This window comes from Prinia subflava, chromosome 4 (genome assembly GCF_021018805.1).
Source record: "Prinia subflava isolate CZ2003 ecotype Zambia chromosome 4, Cam_Psub_1.2, whole genome shotgun sequence".
In the NCBI taxonomy this organism is placed as follows: domain Eukaryota; kingdom Metazoa; phylum Chordata; class Aves; order Passeriformes; family Cisticolidae; genus Prinia; species Prinia subflava.
In genome coordinates this window covers 35,583,996-35,603,764 of record NC_086250.1, presented here as the reverse complement: position 1 = coordinate 35,603,764, position 19,769 = coordinate 35,583,996, and the positions used below count along the sequence as shown (strand labels likewise).

General features: G+C 42.6%; 1 protein-coding gene across 1 annotated transcript in view; it reads left to right on the top strand.

The window, feature by feature from the left end:
- Positions 1-19,769, top strand: part of NAV3 (neuron navigator 3) — a 267,877-nt gene that overhangs the window by 64,767 nt on the left and 183,341 nt on the right. Inside the window, exon 2 of the mRNA XM_063396422.1 lies at positions 19,235-19,352. Coding sequence (XP_063252492.1) covers positions 19,235-19,352 — 118 coding nt within the window. The remainder of the gene's footprint in view (positions 1-19,234; positions 19,353-19,769) is intronic.

Sequence of the window (19,769 nt, the reverse complement as noted above, 5' to 3'; positions counted from 1 at the left end):
GTTCACAAACTTGCCCACCTAAAGACCCAACTTAAATACACTTAGTTTCCCCCTCGGCAACTTTCCTCCCATTGTTTCTCTAATCATCGACCATTAACTTTATTTACATTAAATCCCGAAAGGGTCCCTGGGCACATTCAAATGCTAATGTCCAGAGTTAGTCCTTGCTTTGAGTAACTGCCGTAGAGGTGTGTGATGACCGGTGTAGCGTTTGACCGTTGCGAGTCCCGATGAGCTGAGCTGCACGTAGGCAGGAGCAGGTCGTTCTCACCTTCCATTTTTGGAACCCGGAAGATCAGGGAGGTGCTTTCCAGAAGTTCGTGAAACGTGCGAGTTGAGCAGACACATACATATCTTTATATAATATATATCACAGTTCCCAATCTATAATTATTTATAAAACATGAATTAAATAACCATATTTCCCACAATTCCCCCATTTCTTTTCTTTTGTCAATAATTTTAATTCATGTTTTGTATTTTACTTAATTGTTTTTCCTCCTTGGAGAAACACCTGATCAGCGATTCCTGAACCATGTTTGCCTTTTCTGCTTTTCTTCTATCTTTCCAATTCCCATGTCCTTGACTGCCTCTGAGTGCCAGCTAGTTACTTGTGCCTTAACAGGGGTAACTTTTTGGAGGAGCCTTAGGTCACAGGGCTAGCCCTTCACCAAGCGCACAGCCTGGTTCACACTCCCTAGAGTGATCCGCAGAAGCTTCCCTCTGTCTGGCCCAGCGTCTGTCGGGTTGCAACCGAACAACGGGGAAGTTTCTTCGCGACAGCAGGGGCTCTCTGCTCGGACCCTCGGGGTGGTTCGGACGGCATACCTCCTTTTCAAAAATTCCCCACCGAGATTACTTTACTTGTTCTGGCACTACATTAGTTCGACGGCACTTCGTGGCTAACACTTGGGCCTTTAGATCCAATTTTCCCTTTAACCCCTTTTCGTATATTGAATACCACCCGGGATAATTTGGTTCTATCAATCCCAAACGTGTGGCACAGTTTAAGAATCGCATAGTCAGAGTCTGTTTTTCCTCAGAACACCTGGGGCATAACCCCAGCGGCCCCCCCACCCCCACTTGCAGTGCACCACCCAAATTTCAAGACAATAATTGTATTTGAAATGGATATATGGATTGCAGGGGCATCCAGGTTCAGAGCAGCGCATGGATATTTCTTCTGCCATTTGTTTCTGATATCCTGGGGTTGGAGTTCTTTCTCTTTAAATTTCTGGAGCTCCGGATTCACCCTTCCTGATGTTCTAACACCTTCCTTCTGGTTACCCTTCCCTCTCTCAGTCCTTCTTGTCGGGTGGTTATTAAGTTTCCTTTGAGGCTCCTCTAGGCTGCAGCTTAATGTTTCCAGGGTGTTGGCATCCTCGGTGCAGCCGGACCCTCAGATCTCCGGGGGAAGAGATGACCTTCCATTCAGGGTTTTCCCTCGGGGCTGTTAGTTTCTTAACCCTGGAAGCGTGTGTCCAGCCTCTTTCAGCTGTTCGGATGGCTGTATCTGTAGTTAAAAGGACAAGAAAGGGTCCCTCCCAATGAGGGGTTAATGACACCGCTTTCCAAGCTCTGATCAGTACTTTATCTCCTGGTTGTATCTCATGAATATACATCGAAATCCTGCAACTTCCTCAGATTGAATTTACCTAATACTACAAGAATATTGTATAGAGAGAATCCCTGTCATGTCCAGAAAATCTGAATATTAGAACAAGTTATCTAATAGTACATTCACACCTTTACCATAAAAACAATTTTGTCCCTGGATCACTATGATTCTCACCTCACTGTTCACCCAATGTACCATACAATCCAGAATTTTCCCTTTTTTGTATTGTTACAGGAAAAATTAAAATTAACAGAAAGAGAATTTTACTTCTTATTAAACGAGGTTTATACTGAAACATACAAACAATTCTTTTTACATCCTACCAATACTTCTGACAATGTCCACTGGATATATAGCGAGCAAACAATAAACACTAAGACTACTCCAAATCCCATAGTATTAACACAGGTTTTAGCTTTTTAAAGAAAAATTCAGTTTAAAAAAATCATAGATGAGCACAAACAATTTGGGCTTATTTCAAGAATCAAACTCAGCACATTCAGAGTGATTTGGCATACAGACAAACATTCATAAAACCCAGTATCCTACAATGCTCGGTGACAACAGCAGTTTCTAGGACAATCAGCTGTTAATGTTACACACATCCTCACTCAGTTTCTACAGTCTCAGTGTAATGAGTCTGCACTACTGCTAATTAACTGAACTACATATTTATATTCCAGACCCCTACCCAGCACATTCTCAGATACACACAGCCAAAAGAAGGACGCAACTTGAGTGAGACAATGGGACTACCTTGTCTTTATTTTCGATGTGCACCCTGCCATGGCCATTCTCACTCAGCCTCCAAGAAGCATCTGCCTTCACAACTGCTTCTCACCTTTGCTTCAGCCACCCCTAATGATCAGCAAAATTAACACAATTCCAGAAGCACTATCGGACCTTTCAGCTCTGCTGTTAGCTTGATGGCGACACTTCTTATTTTGGTTTGTAATTCCACTGCCTCGTAGCAATTGTGACTACACTCCTCAGATCCTCCCCAGGACCGAAACTGGGCGGGGTTTCAAGCAGCAGCAGTACGGAGTTCTAACTCCGGGGAATTTACCAGAATTGCCTCATATTTCAATAGCCGGGATTCAGTAAGCCATTTAAAACATACCCCACCGGTTTCCTGGCTCCCGCCCACTCCTGTGTAAGAACTCCATACGCCGTGTGATTGCTAACATCCACGAAAAGCTGGAACTCCCGGTTAATATACCGGGGCAGTTCCCATCAACTACTCGTGCAGATCCGTCTACAAACCATTTCTCACAGACAGGATCAGCTGCAGACCCCTATTTCAGCGTGGCAAGATACAATCCTGCAGCAGTAGCTGAAGTGACTTCTTCCCTTCATCAGAGAGCCAATTCAAACAGTCAGTGAGTAGTACAACTTAATAAAGGATAACTTTAAGCAAAATTTGTACAAATTAAGAGAAAAACTTAAGACCTCACCCATAATCCTGGGGGAGTATTTTAACAAGACAGAAAAAAACAAAGCACACCAAATAGAAGAAACTATTACAAAGAGCAGAACTTACTCTGTAATAAACCATACATTACTTAAATTCGGAACTTAAAACCCAGAAGTTTTCCAAAGCCAGGAGTCACTGTAAACATCAGGCCCCGGTAATCAGACAGCTTTATCTAGTACAATTATCAGAACATTAACACTACTGCTTTTTACTTCAGTCCAAAAAAACTTCACAAACTTAGCCTTTCTTAACAAACAAACTCGAGATAACTTGTGCCTAATTCCCAAAGTAAAGCTCCTGTATTTGCTATCCATTCTTGCGTATTATTAAACTTAGATACACAAGCAAACACCGACCAAACTTAACACCGGTGACAAAATGCTGCCTCTCATACCTCACTTACTCTCCACCCCTGAAAACACTGGCACCAGGGCAACCTCAAGGTTCACATCCTCCAAATTGAGGAGCAAGTAAGAAGACATAATATCAAAGGGACAACACAAACCATCTCCTTCTAAGGAGTCAATAATTAAAATTAAGAATCCCGGTTCCCAACTAGATAAAATACATACAGAATAGGAACTGCAAAGAATAAAGAAAAATCCTGTAACTACCAACACAGAGAATTATACCACTTTCCCAACTTAATACTAGAATCCTGACTCCAATTACCATTCCAACACAGAAAGATTTAGTTTCCTGCCTCTCAACAGCCACTTTAATTTTGGCTTCACCGGCCACATGCTTCAACCTTTTGAAAGAAAAACTGAAACACACAAAACCCTTGCAGTACACTGTCTGCCAACACCAATGCCATATTCCTGCTCAAGCTAACAATCCGAATTCAAAATGTAGCAATTGTTTTAAACATAGACGAGCTACATCCACCATACTATCAACCATTTGATCTGCACAAAATCCTCACATGCAGCAGACAGACAACTAAAAGGAAGATATATTTTCAGCTTTTCAAGAACAAACACCTAGGTATTTCCTACGCATAAGTATAGCTCTCATTCTTGGTCTCTTCTCTCAATACTTTTATCCATTTTTGCTTCCTATTTCGCCTTACAGGGCGGTTTTCTGCCCCGGGCAGCCTCGTCTAATCACTTTAAAGCTGCCGCTTCCCTTCGTCTCCCGGCAACCATGGACTGACTCGCCCTGCCGCTTGCGGGAAGGGGCGGGTTTCGTTCCATTCTCACGTTAGTGAAAAGAAAAAGAAAAAAAAACAACTCCGCCGATCTCGTCCAGGAGAAAAAAAAAAACTCTTAAAGCAAAATACACAACTCTAGGGAGTCTCCAAAATGTATTCAGCCTGAAGTAAAAGATCTACCACCACCAAGGAAAAGAGTAGGCAAGATTCCTTTTAATCCCTTTTCTATCTTTTTCTCCTTTTGCAGACTCACGTGAATTCTCGCATTTCTAATTTGCACGCTTCCCAACACCACTAGTTATTCTCTAATGCATTCCAATTCACCTTTGGTAATTTCTGTTTTGCTCTACTGTCAAATTTCTTACGGGAATGCTTCTTTTCCCCCATTTTTCCTCCCGGGCCATTCTTGCTCTCACACCAACTGTCCCACCCCGAATCCCTCCCGGGCTCTTCAAGATCTCCTTCGGGGGTCCTGGTTTTAGCCAGGGCTCTAACTGGTATATACCTGTCTGGTTTATTCTTCCACCCTTCGTTTTCCTTACCCTTCTTCTCTTTTTCTCCATATTTTAGCGTCGGTGGCCGAGGTGCGGGGTCAGGACCAGAAACGGGGGCAGGATTCCCTCTCGGGAATCTCCTTGAACGGGAGGGAGGTTTCTGGAGTGGCCGCTGAGCTCGGGGCTCCGCATGGGTCTCGGATGGCAGTGCTAACTCTGCCCCTGAGAAGGCCAGGGAGGAGGAAGGGGTAGGGGTAGGGGCTGGCAGGACGGGGGCCACCGAGCCGTGAGAGAAGTTTATCCCGTAGTCCAGTTCATTCCGTGTTTCCCTTAAGGAATCCTCCCGATCTCTGCTGAGATCTGATCCCATACTCCCCGTGGCACAGAAGTTATGGGATACCAAAAATTAAATCCCGAGTTTCCGAACTCGATGCCGTTAACTTAATGATCCAGCGGATGACCGTTCCGTGGATGTTCGGTTAACGGCGGGGCTCTGTAACCGCCACCGAAAAAATTAAGCGACCCCCCTGGTCGCGGTCAAGAAGGCTTACTCGTCCCCGAACTCAAAAAGGGACGTCCTCTTTCCTTCAGGACCCCTGGTGACCTCCCCCACCCCGTCGGGTAGCACTCACACACGAAGCGAAATATCACGCGTTCCAATCGCTTCCCCGTCGGTCGGCTGTGTCCCTCGCGGGAGCAGCGGAAACGCGACCTTAAGGTCCGCTCTCGCTTCGTGATAAATCACGTCTCATTCACACACACACTCACACGCACATACACGTTCTCAAGCACTTGGTCACCCCCACTCAACCACGCTATACTTACGGTCCTTTTCCTGCGTGGATTCTTCGTGCACTTAGATTTTTACGAGTGAAACAATACCGCGGTTCCAGGGGAAAACCCCTGCTGAGTTCCCGAGCCCCCCCAAGCTAGCTTGTCCTAATGCCTAATCCCTTTGCTGTTGTGGGTTCTGGGTTCGTAAAGCCAGTTCGTTCTTCCGGACTTACCCGCTCTGCCAGGCCGCTTTTTACGGCGGGGCGCCCCCCGGTCAGAAGCAGGGATCCGTAGAATATTCAAAACTGGCCCCGCTGTTGGGCGTCAAAATTGTTATAAACGCCAGGACAAATTTATTGCCAAATTCAATAGTTTGGTTTATTAACATCCAAATCACAAAATTTAGAATCAAATTATAACAATTTCAAACAATAAAAACAAAACAATACGAACCCCACGAACAGCAAACTTACTTGACCGAAGTTCTCCCGGGAAAAGCAGAGTCAAGGGTGACCCCAGGGACACAGGACCTGGCAGCCAGTGCCTCTAACTGGGTTCACAAACTTGCCCACCTAAAGACCCAACTTAAATACACTTAGTTTCCCCCTCGGCAACTTTCCTCCCATTGTTTCTCTAATCATCGACCATTAACTTTATTTACATTAAATCCCGAAAGGGTCCCTGGGCACATTCAAATGCTAATGTCCAGAGTTAGTCCTTGCTTTGAGTAACTGCCGTAGAGGTGTGTGATGACCGGTGTAGCGTTTGACCGTTGCGAGTCCCGATGAGCTGAGCTGCACGTAGGCAGGAGCAGGTCGTTCTCACCTTCCATTTTTGGAACCCGGAAGATCAGGGAGGTGCTTTCCAGAAGTTCGTGAAACGTGCGAGTTGAGCAGACACATACATATCTTTATATAATATATATCACAGTTCCCAATCTATAATTATTTATAAAACATGAATTAAATAACCATATTTCCCACAACAGTAACATAAAATGAAGCATTGGTGTAAGTATGGGATTTTATTCCTGATAGTGAAGTAACATGAAACTGTCCAGGGAAGGTGAGAACAAAGCCATCTGGTGCAAAGTTTGAGAAGCCTCTCTGTGGGACTGAACAACTTGAGAGATATACCAGTTTCATAAAATTTCAAACTTCACTTTCAACTCAAACTTCAAGATCCCAAATGTAAAAAAAAAAAAAAAAAAAAAAAAAAAAAAAAAAAAAAAAGCACTTGGGTTCTTTATGTTCTCAGGAAGTTCCTCCAAAGGATTTGTCCTTACATTTACATCAGAATAAGAGATATCCAGCAAGTGCTATTAAGAAACCGCAGTCCTCTCTTATCAGGGACCTTCCAAGAGCAACTATAAGAATTTAAGGAAAAACTTGTTTTAAGGACTATTCTATTCCAAACTTACACACTAAATAATATAGGAAATGGTTGGACTTTTTAACAAAGGATATCCTTTGTACAGTAATTCCTGAAATACGATCTTTCCTCCTCCCCCAAAGAATTTATGTTCCTATGACCTATTTCACTTGCATTTTAGGTGTCTATATCTATCATTCTCATCCTCAGAACTCCCACTCAGCAGCTGTCAGTTTTGGCAGTGCTCACGTTCCGTCCATAGCCATTCCAGGTTTTTACATTAAGGATCTGTACAGACATGAAACTGTACCTCTGAGAAAGCTCAGAAGCTGCGTTGGCTTCACAAAGTCAAGTACCTTGCCAGCAAGGTTTATTTAAAGGGCAGGTGACATAAGCACCTGCCTACTTTAACAAAATTTACAGCTGGGGAAAAAAATAACCCTTGCCAGTGTTTCAGAGTGAAATATTTATTATTCATCAGCAATAAGTTTTTCCTTAAAAAAAAAAAAGAAGAAGAAGAAGAAGAGAAAAAAAAATGAAGCTAGTATGTGTCAAACAGAAGTCCCCAAAGTAATACTCCATATCCCTGTGAATGGCTGAACAGCTGTGTGGGCTGTCCTGGAGTGCCAGCCTTCTCAGAGGTACCTGAGGAGCGAGCTACTGGTTCCATTAGTGCTATGCAGCACCACAGTCCAAGAAAACATGGGATAGGACCCAAGGTGGTAGGCAGCTGTGTTAGGGACTCATTTGAGAGGAGACATGATGCTTCTTTTACTGGATCATTTCTGTTTCTTACTTACATTAGTAGGACAAAATACAAAAAGGCTCTTGGAAGGAATGGCTGGAGCACAATCACCTCTGTCTGAAATAAATGCTGTAATCTCTAGCCAGCAGAGTTATTTGTTTGTGTTTTCAATGAGTCCCTTTCTTCCTCATCTGCTTCCTGCTCACAACTTCCCAAATCTTGAATTATTTTCTCTATAGTGGTGTGGCTGCAATGAGAGTATCCCCTTCCTAATCCTTTACAGAAGCCTTTAGTCCCAAGGGGCAATTGTGTGGGAGGTGGAAGATATGGATTTAATTAAATTTACAGGCAGTGGCCCTTTAAAGTGAGTTAGTCAGTCCTTATTCTTCATTTCTAGTCTGTCATCCAGGAGTCATGGTATCACTGGAATGTGTATTTTCGAAGAAAGTATAGAACAGTGAATGGAAAGTTGCAGATGTGGAAAGCAGTCCCCTGAGGAAGCAGGCCCTGTGCATGGGCAGCCATGAGGACCCCGAGAACAAACCTCAAACACTAAAGCACCATTTTGTCTCATAAAAGAAGGGAGTTTCATTGGTAAATCAGAGGTAAATCATGGGTGAAAAGATTTTGAGTCATGGATCCTATATCTTTGGGGCTATTTTTGGTGGTGCTGTGGTCCTGTGGAAGGGTGTAGGAGCCTCAAACTCTGGTAGAATGTATGCATGAGAGACTGCAGATTGAACAGTGAACAAAAACTTCCACATCCTAAGGTCCTTCCTCTGTGAGACACTGCCTCTTCTCATGTGCTGTGTAGCCAAAGCATTCACTAGAGGTATTTAGGCACCTTATATGATAGAAAAGAAGGGTGTTAAAGGCATTTTTGGTAGGAATAGAGAACCTTTTTCTTTCCACTGTAGGATCCTTCCAATTTTGGTTGTGTTACAGAAGGTGTACATGAGACACATCTTTTATTAAGGAATGAGAAAGATTAGAACATTGATTCCCATTTGAGATGAAAAGTCTTCTCTTGTCATAACTATGATAAGATTATTTTCTCCTCTTCATTGTTTAAAGAATATTGACTGACAATTTATTTCATACATAAAAATAATTGCCCTGAAGGATTGTAAATTTGAGTATTATTATAATCAGAACAGATAGGTATTTATTATGGGCAGTGCTTTCAATGTTGATCAAAGGAAAGAAAGGAAATGTACTGAAGTGGTATCCCAATTGTATCAAACTGCATTTTTAATCTTTCAAAGTCCTTGAAACACTGCATTTCTTGAGCTGAAGAGGTATAAGTATAGGTTGTCATCTGTGTAAGCGTAATTTCATTTTCCTAACTTCAGATAGGTAGCAAAAGGGAAAGCAGTTGCACATGCAACCATTGCAACTCTCACATTCACCACCAAGGCCTGTTCTAACAGAGATTAATGACAGTAAGAGTCTCAGATCACTTCTCTTGAAATCATTAGCTTATGCAATATTACTATGTTACCTGTAGCACCTCAGTGGTGTTCTGAATATGTACAAGACCATTATTGATATTAAAATCATACAGTTGATGAAAAACATCAACATCAAAGCACAGAGAAAAATTACCCAGGAGTTAGAATATCTTATTATAAAATATGTAGCTCAGAAAGCAGTGTATTTTGTTTAGTTTGATTTGTCAAACTATTCTTCCACATGAGACGAAACTAGGTAATTTAAATTAGTTATCTAAGCCTCAAAAAGTGCTCAAGACTCTATATTTAAAGTTAGTTATGGCCTTATTTGCTCCTTTTTTTCTCACAAGAAGAGGAGAAAAGAGATGTATGTCTTATTATTTTTGTATTTTTATATATCAGAAATTTGCCTTTCCACACTTAAAAAGAAGTGCTGGCAAAGAGAGTTATTTTGATCCCTGGGCCAAGTTCTTTAATGCCAAATTGCAGTGTGGAAAGAATCTCCCTGTCCAAGTTATAAATCCTTAAAATGAGCTTTGATGGAAAATCTGGAGTAGTTTCACAGTGGAATCTTCTCAGCTCTGTGTGTGGAGCCCCACTGCTGATTTGCAGAGGCAAATGTTCACCCAGAAATGGTCTGTTTGATAGCAAGAGTGGCTTTTTGCAAAAGAACCAATCAAGCAATAATGCTTTTGTTCTCAAAATTATTTCATGCCTTCTACTCAGATTGTAGAAGTCTTGTCCATTCATCTGTGGTGTTATACTGGTAAGCCAGAAAGGAAACCCATTCAAATTTTGTTAATTTTTCCCTTTACAGGAAACCTAACTCTGTGTACTGTGGGTTTCTTTATTAAAATGAATGCAGGATTGGTCATGAAATTTACCTTGGCAATGACAAGACATATATGAGACCTGAGATTCACACTGATGGGGTCTCTGTTATCCTGTATGCCAAGAAAACTAGAAACATGGCTTTTTTGAAGCACATCTCTTTTTTTCTTATGTGAAGGGGACTTTTGAGAGAGCCCTGGTGATAGGACACTGCCTTTAGAGTTACACTGCTTTTCTGAACTAAAATGTTGACACCTTCTTCGTGGTGCCTCTATGTATAACACAATGCCCCCCAAATAATCCTGGTCTTCCTCACTGTAATAAAATGATCTGAGATATTAGTTTAAATCAATGTTTTATGTAAAAGCTGCATTGAATAATAGGTATTCTATTGTACTTTTGCTGAATGGATGCTGAAATGCACTTTAAAGGCTATATATAAAAATATATAAACACACATATCTATGTATCTATCTATATCTAAGAAATAGTTCCGAAGTTGTATGAACAAATATATGGCATATTTATGACAGAAAGTCTCAAGGTCAACTGCTTTAGAGGATTGCTTTGTGTGGGTGGCACTTAATATGTGATAGGCACTTAATATCTCCTGATAATTCAGGAAGCTCGAGGCCAGTGTTAATAACAGTGGTGCTGTTGCTCCCTTGACAAGTATCACTTCCCCACAGCACAACCCTGTAGAGAAGCAGCTGCCTGTTCAGGGTCCCTGCAGCTTCAGGACGAAGATCTGGCTCCTTCCAGTGGCATTTTATTGCTATTGCACAAGACTGAGGCCAGTAAATAAAACTGTAAGATTAAACTGTAAAGCAAATCAGTAGGAATCTTTTCAAAGTATGAACAAGTGAATTTATTCTGTAAAGTGTTGGATTTTTATCTGGGCCAATATACAAATTACTCAGTGAACCTTACAGGCAAATACACACACAAAGAAATACATGTTCAAAGGAGCTTATACTGTTACCTTCCATCTGGCACAGAAGCATTGAAAGTACTGCTTCTGCAGTACTGCCTTTGGTGAGTATTGGCCTCAAACATACGTGTTAAATTAATTCTGAGTTGGGGTTTGGGAAGAAATTAGTAGGAAGGGAGCACACTAAGTCAGTACTAATGTTACTTGATTTGATCACACACTGCAAGTGGAACTTGGAAACATAAAACAGCCCTCTTTAAGTTGGGTTAGTCATCTAAGGCTTGCCAGTGATTGTTGAAGAGTATTGTTTCTACTAAATTTCTTAGCCGGGATTAGTGGAGTTTTGTTTAATTGTGTTTTTATCTGTAAACTGTTGAGTAGTATGGATGGATACATGCTGCTATTTACAAAATAGAATTGTACTACAGGGATTCTGACATTTTGGTTAATTGGCATGTATCCCTCTAAGTGGTTTCTGTTCCTTAACTCATAATTGTTCTCATTTGCTCAGTGGGATTCAGAAACAGGGTTTGTGGAATGTCATTTAATACTCATTTCATTTTGTTAAATAAAGTGCATTGGCTTCCATTTTGCCTATAAATTAAGTCATTCTAGTTTCATTTTCTGGCTATATATTTTTAATTGTGTAAATATTTTTCTTTCTCATGTAATTTGCCTAATGTTACAAAAAGTGCCACCCCCAGACCCTAGATTTACTCCATAGCAAATGAATTGCAGAGTATTTTCTGTAGCCAATTAAATCAAGACATAAATTCAATCATTGTTCTGTCTCTTATGGCAGTCTAAATGTGAACCATTGTTTTCAAAGTTAGTCTTTTTACTTGTGAAGTGGAGGACTGAAACTAATAAATTATTTTTCTGCATCCCAGAGGCATAACCTTCAATGAGAAAATATTTTTAAAGGTCAGATCCTGCCTTCCAGTTGAGTTTTCCTTAATGTATAGGCAGTGGGAAGGAGAAAGGCATCTCTCTGCAATCTGATTTCCTCACCCTACTCTAACACTAATCAAGATGTTGCCCAGCTTCTCTTTAAAAATACAAACTGCTTCAGGGACACTCCAACATGTGCTTTGCTACCCACAATTTATTAGACAAGCATAGCTAAGTTGAAATAAAGTTGTGGTCATGCCCTCTCCTCTGGCAAATCTTCTTCACAGGGACTCTGGGACTGTTATGCAGGCTGTGTTGGATATTCAGTATCCAGGGTAGGCCACACACTGGAAAACCTCCCAGGAAATAGATACACAGCATTTACAGCCCATTTTGTAACATACTGAAGAACAACAGAAGCAACTCATCAATCTTTTCTTTTTTAGGGGGAAATTGAAAAAGGGTCCATGGGTGAAAAGCTCAAAGTGCTATCAACTATCAGTTGTTTCAATGGCAACATTTTAAGTAGAGTGAAAACATTACACTAGAAGTCACATAACCCTTCTATTAAGTTAACAGTGCCATATTTCCACTTTGGCTGACAGTTAAAATTCTAGTCTTGGGGCTATTTAATAGTTTCATTTTCCTTTACTCTATTTTTCATCGAGAAAAAAAAAAAAGAAATGTATTGATATAATCCAAACAGAATAAAAGACAGACTTCTGCTCTGCTGAGAAGTAGCATTGTGTATTGCTGTGAAATATTGCAACCCAGTGCTAGCAACATTTTTCTTTTTTAATAGATAAATTTTCCTTCCATTTGCCCAACTTGTTGTTGTTTGCCACAAAATAAACACTAAAGAAGAATCTGTGAGAAGGTTGCTCTTCCCCTACAGATTCCTTTCGGGGAAAGCCTCCCCACCTCCAAAGGTGATAGTGAGCATTGGAGGACAGCATTTCAAGTCTGCTATACTAATGAATGAAGATTCAATTGTCTCCTACAGAACATTTTAAAGGACAAGTGATAAGAACTGGATTCTGTCTGGTCATTCCACATATCTTTTTCATTTAGTGGAAAAATATTTAAATATTTTTGAAAATTAGCCTATGCTCCTAGATGGTATGGAAATCTGTCACAGTCTTATTGTACCTCAATTGACAGCAACTGCTGTTCTCCCTAAGCAGCAACATTGTGCCATAAGGGAGTGACAGAGTCATATGGAAAGGCACCTTCCCGATGGCAAACGGAGACCATTTTAAGACCTGAGATTCTATACTCTGTGGCAAACAACAACAACAAAATTTTTAAAAATCAGGAAGGATCTAAATTCTTGCAATATGCATTTTCCCACCAAGCATTTTTCCAATAGTACCTGATCTAAAAGCTCACAGAAGAAATTATTTTCAACTCAGAATATCTAGGGTGTAGTCCCAGCTGTTAGCCCTTGAGTGAGCAACATCAAAAAGCAGCCTCTATGCCTCAGTTTCCTCACATCTACAGAAATAACAAATAGAAAGAGTGACCTCATTTATGCCTGGAAAGCATAATGATCTAGTGAAAGACACTGACGAAGTGTCATGCATTATTATTGCATTAGGCTGACTGCACTTTTGAAACCCATCTGACATTTCCCAGTTGGCATTGATCGTGCGCGGTAACATTTCTGTAATAGTTTTAAAGAGGATGCTTTATATCACTGCCTGATGTATATTACATGGTTTATGATTAAACATTTTCTGAAAAGGCAGTAACCTGTGAGATCCTCTCTCTTTCTCACTTCATTAAGCTACTGCATTACAAAGTGTTTTGCTTCATTACAGATCCTGCCAAGCAGCTCTACTGTGCTCCTTGTAGCTACATGTGAAGTGTCGAGGTGAAGTTCATAACTATATTTGGGTATGAGGGTTTATTTCCTCCACTCTGCTGAAGGGGAGTATGACGAGCAGTTGAGGAATGCCAGGGGAAACCATCATTAGCATGAGCAGCCTGTGCCCGGGCTCGGATTGCCCTGCTGAATCCCTATTTGTGGTGCCAGCAGCTAAATCACCAGGCTCACCATGGGGCTCAGACCACACAAACACAGCATCAGGTCTGTTCCATCATCGTGCTGCTGAGACCGGTGCTCCTCATGGCAGATACAGGCAGCTGTGCCGTACACTGCCAGGTCTAAGATACCAGTGCCAGTCCCATATCCTGCCAGCAGTCAGGTATCAGTGTCTGTCCCACACACAGCAGTCAGGTATCAGTGCCTGTCCCACACACTGCCAGCAGTCAGGTATCAGTGCCTGTCCCACACATTGCCAGCAGTCAGGTATCAGTGCCTGTCCCACACACTGCCAGCAGTCAGGTATCAGTGCCTGTCCCACACACAGCAGTCAGGTATCAGTGCCTGTCCCACACACTGCCAGCAGTCAGGTATCAGTGCCTGTCCCATACACTGCCAGCAGTCAGGTATCAGTGCCTGTCCCACACACTGCCAGCAGTCAGGTATCAGTGCCTGTCCCATACACTGCCAGCAGTCAGGTATCAGTGCCTGTCCCACACATAGCAGTCAGGTATCAGTGCCTGTCCCATATCCTGCCAGCAGTCAGGTATCAGTGCCTGTCCCACACACTGCCAGCAGTCAGGTATCAGTGTCTGTCCCATACACAGCAGTCAGGTATCAGTGCCTGTCCCATACACAGCAGTCAGGTATCAGTGTCTGTCCCACACACAGCAGTCAGGTATCAGTGTCTGTCCCATACACAGCAGTCAGGTATCAGTGCCTGTCCCACACACTGCCAGCAGTCAGGTATCAGTGCCTGTCCCACACACTGCCAGCAGTCAGGTATCAGTGCCTGTCCCACACACAGCAGTCAGGTGTCAGTGTCTGTCCCACACACAGCAGTCAGGTATCAGTGCCTGTCCCACACACAGCAGTCAGGTATCAGTGCCTGTCCCACACACAGCAGTCAGGTATCAGTGCCTGTCCCACACACTGCCAGCAGTCAGGTATCAGTGCCTGTCCCACACACTGCCAGCAGTCAGGTATCAGTGCCTGTCCCACACACAGCAGTCAGGTGTCAGTGTCTGTCCCATACACAGCAGTCAGGTATCAGTGCCTGTCCCACACACTGCCAGCAGTCAGGTATCAGTGCCTGTCCCACACACTGCCAGCAGTCAGGTATCAGTGCCTGTCCCACACACAGCAGTCAGGTGTCAGTGTCTGTCCCATACACAGCAGTCAGGTATCAGTGCCTGTCCCACACACTGCCAGCAGTCAGGTATCAGTGCCTGTCCCACACACTGCCAGCAGTCAGGTATCAGTGCCTGTCCCACACACAGCAGTCAGGTATCAGTGCCTGTCCCACACACAGCAGTCAGGTATCAGTGCCTGTCCCATACACAGCAGTCAGGTATCAGTGTCTGTCCCACACACAGCAGTCAGGTATCAGTGCCTGTCCCATACACAGCAGTCAGGTATCAGTGTCTGTCCCATACACAGCAGTCAGGTATCAGTGCCTGTCCCACACACTGCCAGCAGTCAGGTATCAGTGCCTGTCCCACACACAGCAGTCAGGTATCAGTGTCTGTCCCACACACAGCAGTCAGGTATCAGTGCCTGTCCCATACACTGCCAGCAGTCAGGTATCAGTGCCTGTCCCACACACTGCCAGCAGTCAGGTATCAGTGTCTGTCCCATACACAGCAGTCAGGTATCAGTGTCTGTCCCACTGCCAGCAGTCAGGTATCAGTGCCTGTCCCATACACTGCCAGCAGTCAGGTATCAGTGCCTGTCCCACACACTGCCAGCAGTCAGGTATCAGTGTCTGTCCCACACACAGCAGTCAGGTATCAGTGCCTGTCCCACACACAGCAGTCAGGTATCAGTGCCTGTCCCACACACAGCAGTCAGGTATCAGTGCCTGTCCCACACACAGCAGTCAGGTATCAGTGCCTGTCCCACACACAGCAGTCAGGTATCAGTGTCTGTCCCATACACAGCAGTCAGGTATCAGTGCCTGTCCCACACACAGCAGTCAGGTATCAGTGCCTATCCTGCACACTGGCTGCTATCAGACCTGGCACTGGAGTGAACGCTCCCCAGTCAGACGTGCCTGTAGAGCAGGGTGGTCAGAGGAGAGGAAGCTTGGGGAGGAAATGAGTAAGTCAGCAGCCTGGCCTAGTGTGTGGCTGTAGCACAGGGTTACTGGAGCAGTGGAGGGGGAGGAAATGTTGCAACAACACTCGTGTCTGTGTTTCTCTCTGAAACAGCCTCATTACAGAAAAATTTAAGATAAGAGGATTTAGGGGAAACATTGCTGCACAATTAATGCAAGATGCCGTGATCTATTACTAATTCTGAGAAGAGGGAGAACATGCACAGCTCCTCCTTAGAGCTTCTCTGCACCCAGTGGAAGGGGACTACACATAAAGAGCTGAATTTCATGAAGTTACTATTTTTGATCTTCTGAGTTTTCTCCCGTGATAACTGAGTATTGTGAATGATGAAGCACACTGGAGCTTTATATTTTCCCAACGATTTAAAGATAAAACCATGATATGATACTTGAAAATTGTGAAAGGGAGAGTCTCCATTTCTCATTACACTTACATGAGAGAAGTTAATGTAAAAAGATTATGGTGGCATGTGTACATTCCTATAATTTCATGTGTCTATCTACATGCTTTCCATTTTTACAAGACTCCTGACCAATTGGGTCCCCAGAAGAATGAGATGAATGAGAAAGGCATCCTGTGGGGAAGGGAGGGAACAGAAGCAAGTGGTATTTCCTACAGAAAGAGAGGAAATAAAATGTGACATTCCACTGCCAGCTGGGTGTTGGCTTGCTATGTTGTCTCCATGAATAAATCCTTGCCTTCTTGATTTTTTTATAATACATCTGAAGTGAAAAAACTCCTCTTTTAACACTGGCTGCTCCCAGTACTGTTTTTGTACCATTGCATGACTATTGAATGCTGACTATCAGAAAAATTTTGGTATGATGTGGATAATCAACCTTTGCTTACAAAACTCTGTTTGCATTCTTTATGCTTATTACTTCTAAATTAATGAAAAAAAGAAAATTATGGAGGGGGTGGATGGATCAGTGAAGTCCATTCCTTGAATAGTAGACACTTGCAAAGCAGTTGCTATATTGAAATTTCCTTGTCTGCTTAGTGGGAGGATAGTTCAAATTGTAGTCCGAATTAGGACTGATACACCCAATTATGTGAGGGTGTGACAAATGAAAAAGGAAATGCCTGGTATTTTTATTTGTAATATGAAACTAACTAAAATAATACTAGTGGTATTAAATTTTGTATGTTCCAGTGGATCAGTTTCACTGCAATATGGAAAATAGTTCTGCTTATATTAATAGAGAGTATTTTTGAAACATTACTAAAAAAGTATGACTGAAGTTGAAATACAAGTAGTAGGGAATATATGATGCTATGGGTGTGATATGTGTCTTTTATCATCATGGTTTCATATTATTTTAAATATGTATTCATGCAATCTTTATAGAGACCCCAAAATCACTCGGTATAATTATACGGTTGAAAAACACTCACTTAGCTACAGTTTGCTTTAAAAAAAAAATTTTAATGGACCATTTTATGTTATTTAGCTGTAATAGAGAAAAAAAGAATATCAATCAGTGAAAACACTGGTTTCAGTGAAAACACAGGAGATTCAAGTGCACTTCTGGGTGTAGCACGAAAATTAAGGGCCCCATGGAACAGCAGCATCCTTTGAATATGGGAGAGCTGAATCCACTTCCACAGTTTAATTCCGTGGAGTTATTTAAAGTTCTAAAGCTGTCAAGAAAGCTATGACAAATCAACTTGGGATCCACCTGGAAGACTATGGGAAGAAATAGAGTATACCAAACAAGTTCTATTTTTCTGTCTTTTAATAAAGAGGAAGAAAATCTGTGGCAATGGTACTCAGGTAGCAAAGGAGTCCTTAGCAAGTGAGCATGGACTTAAGTGGTGATACTTTGTGGGGTGGAAAGCAGATGATGGTTCTCTGGGTTAGGCTCTGGTCTGGAAATGCATCTATTTTCCCACCCTGGCTCTGCCACAGATTTCCTTGATGGAATAAGCCAGTAGTTAATAGCTTTCGCCTCTGTTTCTTCTCTTTACAAAATGAGATTCTGACCCCTTCTTCTCCCAAGTGTCTATTGAGGTTAAATAAAAGGATGTTTGTAAAGTAAGCTTATTTCTTTTTTTATGAAAAAGCTGCCGTTTCAGCATTTTCAAACAATATTCTCAGCAGAGAAACTCTTAGTTATTTTATTTACTCACACGGTGGTGCTATCATACATATGTGCTTTCTCTCAGTGATATCATCCCACAGCAGTGGGAGATTTGGGAGGTTCTGTGCAACTCCTGTTTTCTGGAGTGAGGAAAGAGGTCACAGACACCCTGAAAAAGGGAGTCAGGGCTGGCTGCCAAAGGCCACGGATACACTCCTGTTGTGTGACACCCCCTGCCAATCTCCACTTCTATGAGCTCCCTGTGCCTGCTGTGACACTCCAGTAAGGTGCCAGAAGCTCTTGGGGTGCACCGCTCCTTCAGTGTCGAAGGGAAGGTGTCCCTCTTTTCCAACCCTAAGTAAACCTGGTTCTGCTTGTGTGTGTGCTGTAGGTGTTACCAAATTCTCTGTGTACATACACCTTATGAAGTGCCTTCAGCCTCTCTCTTCATGCTCATCTCTTCCTTTATTTTGGAGGATGTAATTCAGCTGGTCCTCTCCAACCTTTTGTTGATAACTGCCATTTTTGTGCTGCCTGTTGCTAAGTATTTGGTGCTGCTCACTCTCACTGTTCCTCCCTCCTCTTCGGGCAAAGAAAGGGCACAGCATATTTCCACAATATATGTACTCTAATTCCAGTGATGAGACTACTGTGCATCTGGTGCTCTCAGTCTCCTTTGTGCACATTAGAGCACTTGGAACTGTAGGCAAGGGGGCAAACGACCTGTCCTGGGCAGTGGGATGCAAAGATTACTGCATAGAATCTTACAGAGGCATCAGCAGGCACAGGAACACCAGTAACACCCTAATTAATCCTTACTCCAGAACAGGCACATGCCTCTTCTATCACTTTCTCTTAGGCAGCCCCAGAGTATGAATGTTGTTGGCAGGGTGTGCGTGGAGGTAGAAATGTGGTGGGAGGTGGAATTTTGGTAGATGTGATTGATTTACAACAGGAGTTTCCTTTACAGTCATAAGGGGAATTTTGCTTGGTCACAGCAAGTTTGAACCCTCATGAAACAGCCTGAATCATTTGAAGCTAAAATAAAACAGAGGATGGCAGGGGGAGGGGCATGACCGTTAGGGGGAAAAAAAAAGTCAAAAAACACATTAAAATTGTTTCCCTTGGTGCTGACTTCTTAAATGGGAATGTGTTCCAGAATAGTTCTGCTATGTAAGCCAACATTTGTTTTAAGACTTTTTATTGTCTTTTTTCCTCTCTTCCCCTTCTTCCCCTTGCCCTCCCTCTCTGCTCTGCAGATTTACACTGACTGGGCTAACCACTACCTAGCAAAATCTGGCCACAAGCGGTTGATCAAGGATTTGCAACAGGACATTGCAGATGGAGTTCTGCTAGCAGAAATCATCCAGATCATCGGTAAGACCAGGGCTGAGGGAAGCACTGCGAGCTGACTCCTTGCATGGGGGAATATACGATTCAAGTTGAATGTATTTCACAATAAGATGAACCCTGAATAATACAATTTGACTGGGTCCATATGTCTCTGATATTTGTGTGGTTCATCCTTGTCTTAATTAAAAAATATGTTTATGTGAGCATGTTTGGAAGTTGCTGTTTAACCATACTTTAAATGGCCAGAACTGTATCTTACACACTTTGAATTGTCAGAAGTGAATGCTCCATTAAACCATATGTCTCCCATGTGTGCATTTTGTTAGTTGGAGAGGCTCATACTTTCTGGGATGCCTTGAAACTGTATCCTGACCCTGCAAAGACAATTGTGGAAGATTTCATGTCAGCAGTTATTTTGCAGGGGCTGAAGAATTAGCAGCG